This window comes from Pelmatolapia mariae, linkage group LG18, assembly GCF_036321145.2.
Source record: "Pelmatolapia mariae isolate MD_Pm_ZW linkage group LG18, Pm_UMD_F_2, whole genome shotgun sequence".
NCBI classification, from domain to species: Eukaryota; Metazoa; Chordata; class Actinopteri; order Cichliformes; family Cichlidae; genus Pelmatolapia; species Pelmatolapia mariae.
In genome coordinates this window covers 33,601,611-33,608,243 of record NC_086243.1, presented here as the reverse complement: position 1 = coordinate 33,608,243, position 6,633 = coordinate 33,601,611, and the positions used below count along the sequence as shown (strand labels likewise).

General features: G+C 41.0%; 1 protein-coding gene across 1 annotated transcript; it reads left to right on the top strand.

The window, feature by feature from the left end:
• Positions 1-3,457: 3,457 nt before the first annotated feature.
• Positions 3,458-6,036, top strand: LOC134616201 (inner ear-specific collagen-like). Its single transcript, XM_063460931.1, has 4 exons — positions 3,458-3,878; positions 4,087-4,167; positions 4,638-4,718; positions 5,123-6,036. The coding sequence occupies exons 1-4, from the start codon at positions 3,458-3,460 to the stop codon at positions 6,034-6,036; spliced, it is 1,497 nt and encodes a 498-aa protein (XP_063317001.1).
• The last annotated feature ends 597 nt before the right edge of the window (positions 6,037-6,633 follow it).

The following is a 6,633-nucleotide window of genomic DNA, read 5'->3' as shown; positions in this document are numbered from 1 at the left end:
AAGGAGCCATCTCTGGTTCCACAGGCGATTTTAGTGATGAAGTGATTTTGAAAGTGATGTGGGTGGGTGTGGCCTTCCTGCGCTGGTGAGAGACCTGGCTTGCTCCCTGCTGCATTGTGCTATCTTCACTTTATGATCAGAGTGCACATAGTTTATCATTGATGGTAAATCTATTAATTACTTTAAGTATATATTGTCAGAAGCAAAGAATGATTAGCAAAAGACTAAAGACTCTGATTTTAGCAACACTGGTTTAACCCTGGAGGTTTACCTACCCCCAGTAAAACCAGTACAGAACTGCCAACCAGAAACTGCAGTTCCTATAGTGGCCACTTGAGGCTGGCTCCAAAGTGACTCAGTCCCAGTAAACTCACATGTTAAAAAGCTCCAGTTCAGAGCAGAAATAAACATGTTTACAGACTACTGAAGATGGTTTTGGTCTCTATAGCTAATTTTACCCAAGTAGGCGAGTTTTTAGCGAACTCGACTAATCCAGTTCTGCTGAACTGTAATGTTTGGGGTGGATACCCACCAGGCCTGGAGGTAATACTTTACTAAATATACAAAATTTTAGTATTTTATTTATACATTACTTCAAAATAAGTAGTTGCAGGGACGCAGCACCCCATTTGACAGCTATATTGCCCTTTTGAAGCTGCCATCAAAATGACTGGGGATAGAGAGAGCTTGGCCCAATGTCTGCCTGTAAAAAAACCCAAATCAAATAAAAGTTTGTTTTTACTAAAATAAATAAAAAGCCACATGTTGTAAGGGTTCTCCACCAACAGGAAATTGAGTGATTTGACCTGTTGTCTTCCACATGTCTAAGTGTCCGTGGTCAAAATACTCAACCTCAAATTGCCCTGATGGACTTGTCTGAGTGTTAATACCATAGAATAAAAAGCATTTTACTGAGAAGTCTGAGAAAATCATGGCGATCTGAACTTCGATGCCAAAAAAAGAAAGAAACAATGAGAGCGTGGTAAAAAGGACAGAGAGGGACAGAGAGTACTCAAATACTTCAGTGCAGCAATAAACCTGAGCATCTGGGGTTCAATTCAAGTAAAAGTACAGACTCAATACTTAAATAAATATCTGCAGCTTAAACTTTATGTTCATTGTGTCATTGCTCTTAAAATTAGGCCAGTTTTAAATTTCAGCTACAAGTTGTTTTTCTTCCCAGGCGTATAATTAGTTTTTTTTATATTGTGTATCGAGACAGTCTCATGAGATGTTTTCATAGAATAAAATCATTGTTGTGCTGTAAAATGTGCTAATAAAAAGTAGGCTGCCCTTTGTGAAGCCTGGCTGCCTTATCAGTCTTAGATTACCGCATTGTTAAACATCATGCTGAATAAATTATTACTTCATCATTATGTGGTGACTGCAGTACTTGTTTGTACTTAATCATTTGAACCTAATGATAAAATAGAGGTTAGTTAGAAATAATAGATACATAATTCATTTGTGCCGCACAGCTTTTGGTTTACAATCACAAACAAAGTTGGATGTTTTACAGGATTCTTTTTTAAAGAAGTGGCAAAAACTAGACAATGGGTGTTCTGAGAAATCAGAAAAATGAGAAAACCTTAGTGGATATAATAGAAAATTATATAAAATCCAAAGGAACAACAGTGGCCAGACCTCCTGCTTCCATAAACCTGAACCTGGAGGTGTGTGCCTGCCCAGCAACAATTCAGTGGCTGCATTGAAGCATGAACGACTAATCTAGTCAAAAATGAGTTGCACAGATACACATCAATGAAACTAAACAGAATCAGTGACATACTCATTTTCTTTAATCTTTCATGTTGTTTAGTTTTTCTATGTCACTAGTGGTGTGATTGCTAGGCTTCAGCTAGAGGTGTGGAAAGGAAATATTAAATATTACATGTATTTTTTAAAGGATGAGAGAAAAAGGAGGGTGGAGAAAGATGGCACGATAAACAGAGAAACATCTCTTCTTTCTGTATCATGTCGCAGGCAGAACGCCCAGTTCTTCTTCACAATAGACATACCTGCTGTAGCTCCCCTCCTCCCCGTGTTCTCAGCCTTTGTCTGCAGGTGAGACAGAACCTGAAAGATGTTTTGTTTTGGCCGAGGCTTATAAATGCATCAAAGCCTCTTCCAGCTAGCTCATCTTCCCAAATCTGCTTCTCCAGAAGATGCAGCACAGCTCGGATGTGGCGGTGAGTTTCTCCAAAGCATCTCAGAGGATTTTATTTTCAAGTCTGAGAGCAATTTAGGTTATTTTTTAAATGCATGCATCAAAAAAGACTAAAACTGTTTCAAAATCCAACTGCATGTTTCATCCAGACTGAAAACTTTTTATACAAGTGAGAGTAAAAATTGTGTTTTTAAAACATTGTAACTTTTTTAGCTCACAAATCTTTTGTCGGACTTGAATGATTATTTAAAATTGATTTTATGAAACAGACCAGGATGTGTCCGTGAGGGCATCGTGTTGAGGAAACAGTAGAGTGTCCACAGTTTTTTGTTAGCGTTAGGATGCTTATTTAGTAAATGATTTTATATCTGTGTGATGTGCCACAGGGGCCAGCTCTGGGATCGATTTCATGCTCTTCTCGTCTCCACTCGGGGTATAAAAGTCACGGACACAGCGTCTCTTAGCTTTTCTGTGCTGATGACACATGCATGTACCTAAACACTCCAACACTGGAATGCTGACTTCTCTTAATAGCTGCCTTTTTACAACAGCATCATTTTTTTAGTTAATCTAAAAAACAGAAATCTGTCATCGATTGTGAAAACGTTATTCCATCAGCTGGTTCCTTTCATATCAAGTCTTTTCCAAAGAGTTTTCCATTTCTTGAATATTTATTTCTTCCATTTTGAACAGCACAGCCCAAATCTAATGCAGTCGTGTTTAAATAGTTTCAGAAACAAATCTTATTTAATATTTTTTTGAAAACAAGACTATTTTGTGCACTTTTATCTCATCGGGTCTGAATTACTTTAACGGCCTGTTTACTACTGAACATGAAATCCACTGAACACAGTACAGAACTCGAGAGATCTGATCCCATCAGTCCTGTTTTAGTATCTTTACACTTCCAGGATGTTTGACAACAGATTTCACATTTCTGACCTCTAAGTCCCAAATGCATCACACAGACATGGATTTCTTTGGGCAGAGGTCTTTTGTATGTTCCAGGGCAGAGTTGCCCATGCATCACCTTTGCTGAGTCAGAACTTTTCTACGTGTCTTTGAGTATTGCATCATTTGAATATTATAATGTAACTATCATCAATTATCATTTCAAGAAGTATCTTATGCAAGTTGGGGAGTAAAAAAGAAAAGACATTTTACAAATGTTACAGACATTCAGATGGAGTTGAGTTAACTTCTTTCCTCCGGGGCTCTGTCATCTTCTTCCTTCTCCAGATGCTGACGAGGTTGCTCGGACTGCTTGTCCTGTCCTCCCTCTGCTCAGCCATGTGGGTGCAAAACTACACCAGACAATACATTAGTGAAGAGGAAGGCTCCACATATGATCCCAACACCCACCACTGGCCTGAATCAGTTGACAGGCAGTTTAATGAGACTTCTGAGAAGACTGATCACCCAAAGGGAATCCCATCGTGGCCACCCGAGGCACGCAGTGGGCCTCTTATGATGCCTCCAACAGGATCCCCATTTCCACACTACGGCAACAACTCTGAAGGTCCCAACATGCCCAGGATGTTTGGGGTCAGTAGCCCACCTATTCCACCCATGCCTGACACAACAATCTGTGACATGCTGCTAAATGCACCGGTACCCCCGCCCGCCGACCAGATCCCATTTTTTTGCATCTGTAAATACTGCAAAGGAACTGTAGGACCCAAAGGAGACCGCGGAGACCGAGGTCTTCCAGGTAACTTGATCACTTAAAGCACCTCAAACTAAAAACAATGATTAAAATGTAAAGCTTGAAAGTCATTAATGTCTGAACAAATGTCAAGGATTTAAAGTTTGAAGCAAGGCAGACAGCAAGGTTTGGAGGATGATTCCTCTTTAGTGATTTAATTCAAATTCAAATATCTGATTATATTGAAAGTAACCTGTCTTTAACTTTTGATCAGGTCCTCCCGGGAGCGCTGGAAGAAGAGGATTGATGGGGTTTCCAGGTTCCAGAGGGTTTACAGGCTCTCAGGGGATAAAAGGTGAGTTACACACCAGAGGGGTGTGTGAAGAAGCACATTTACAATAGTCAGGGTCTTTCCATTCAGAGACAATAGCTATTGCTAAAATTGATTGTTATCAACTTTATTTTGGGTCAGGGTTGTTAACATAAAAGTGGTTCTTTTACTTTCCAAACTGAACTAATCAAATCGAGTTGCAACACAAAGCAACGCTGAAATTAAGGGAGGAAGAAAATGAGACACTGGCTTCCTGTGAATTGAATTTATGCTTCTTCTCCTCACGTATTTTTCTATCGATACTGAATGAAATCCACCTTAAAACACCACGAACCGATTCTCATTTTTTCCTTTTTCGTTACTCTAACCTGTTGTCATCTTTAAATGTATCTTTCAAAAAAGCTAATAAGCTTAAACTTAGAATTGTTGGTTTTTCACTCAATATAATATCGCCTCCCCACCATTTTTGTTTCTGTTGTCTTCTCTGGTTACAGGCCAGAAGGGAGAAATGGGGGAAAAAGGAATGCAAGGTGTAGCAGGTTTCACTGGCACAAAGGGAGATCGAGGATTTAAAGGTGGGTCTAGATGGCATTATGGAGAAGGTCACCCTATTTAAAGGGTGATTGATAATACATGGATATTATTAAAGCAGGAAATAATACCTGTCAGTGCTTTGTGTGAATGTAATTTTATCATGGTTTAATGATTTAACATTAGTACAGGGTGGGTAAGGTTTGGGTTCAGGCATAAAAATGAGATGATTTGAGTGGAAGATTGTAATTCCAAAGTACATCCTGGAAAGATCCAGATGGAGTCTGGGCAAATTGGCCAGCTTCATCAGTCTACATACAGAAAATGGAGAGAAATGTGGGGATTCTTTAGGATTTAACCCACCTGAGTAAATACTGTTGGAAATTGGTCAGCAAAATAAAGTGTTAAACTTGATCGTATTCTTGATGTATGCTGTGGCTGTTTCCAGGGGACAAAGGGGACCAAGGATCAATGGGACCCCCTGGTGCACCAGGCCCTCAGGGGGAATCTGGTATATGCCCTGCCACCTGCGAGAGTGTGCCAGGTGCGCCTGGTACCCAAGGACCACCTGGACCAGCTGGAGCCCGTGGCCTGCCAGGGGTGCAGGGTCCTGATGGACCCAAGGGCATAAAAGGTGATAGGGGTGACATGGGTTTGCCTGGAAACCCTGGCCGCGATGGTGAGAAGGGTGATCGAGGTGACCAGGGGGTGTGTAAGTGCACAAATGGAACAAATGGTGCTGATGGCAAACCAGGGCAAAAGGGAGATAAAGGGGACAAGGGTGATACTGGTTCCCAGGGTATACAGGGCACCATGGGGTTAAAAGGCAACCAGGGTGATATGGGTCTCATGGGGCCACCTGGGCCCTGCTCTCCAGCCATCCAGTCAGCATTCTCCGCCTGTATCAACGAGTCATTTCCAGCTCACAATTTTCCCATTCCTTTCCCACACATCCTTACCAACCAGCAAAACCACCTTAACCGAAACGGCATCTACACAGCCCCCGTCAACGGCACCTATGTCTTCTCCTTTCACCTGGCAGTTGCTGTGAAACCGCTTAAAGTCGGCCTGTTCCGCAATTTCTACCCTGTAGCTAAAATAACAGAAGGAACTGTCCCATCCACCACAAGCCAGACGGTGGTCCTCCACCTCTACATGGGAGACCAGGTTTGGCTGCAGGTGAAGGACCCCACCACCAATGGCATGTACACTGATAATGAAAGCACCAGCACATTCTCTGGGTATCTGCTGCACCCCGACTCCTGCGAATTTCCTTTGGGCAGAAATCACTATTTCCCACAGCCACATCATGGACACTACACCTGGGATGGTCCCGAACCCACCACCCCTCCACCAAATTAGTTTCTTTTCAGTTGCACAGTTATAGATGAGGCACAACAAGCATCCAATCAAATTCTCAGTGATTTTATAACTGCAAGTTTTAAAGGAGGGGTATTCTAGCAATGAAGCAATGACAATTGTTAAAATAGGCTTTTCTACCAGAGTTATGCTGAATACAAGTTATACTGTAGGACCATTGTACCACACTGTAGTTACTACTCAATTTTTTAAAAAAAATCAGGTTTTATTTCTTGGGTTAAATCTAAGTCTGCTTGGTTGTTGAAGTTGGTAACACATAAAAGGAAAGGCCAGCAAAAAACCCCAAACAATAAACACGCCATCACCAAAATCCTTCTTGAAGTATTTGTTAACACTTAGCATGTTAGCATATTCAGGCAGTTATTGTCAAACGTTGTCTAAATTAACCTTAATTCCAACTGTTCCTGGGACAATAAAAACTGGCAAATCAAATGAAATAAAAAAGCGTTACAATGTTGCAGAATACTAATTTAAAAACTTTTTCACCTGGAAGTCATATGTCTAACAAACATTCACATGACTGCAAAAATCTCTCATGTCTCTTATGTCGCACTTAGATGAGACAAAAATAAACTCCCC

Excerpts from the sequence above, each read along its gene's own strand:
- LOC134616201 (XM_063460931.1), top strand. The coding sequence starts at position 3,458 with ATGTGGGTGCAAAACTACACCAGACAATACATTAGTGAAGAGGAAGGC. Across the intron at positions 4,168-4,637 it reads AGGCTCTCAGGGGATAAAAG|GCCAGAAGGGAGAAATGGGG; the intron begins GTGAGTTACACA and ends CTCTGGTTACAG. Across the intron at positions 4,719-5,122 it reads GGGAGATCGAGGATTTAAAG|GGGACAAAGGGGACCAAGGA; the intron begins GTGGGTCTAGAT and ends GGCTGTTTCCAG.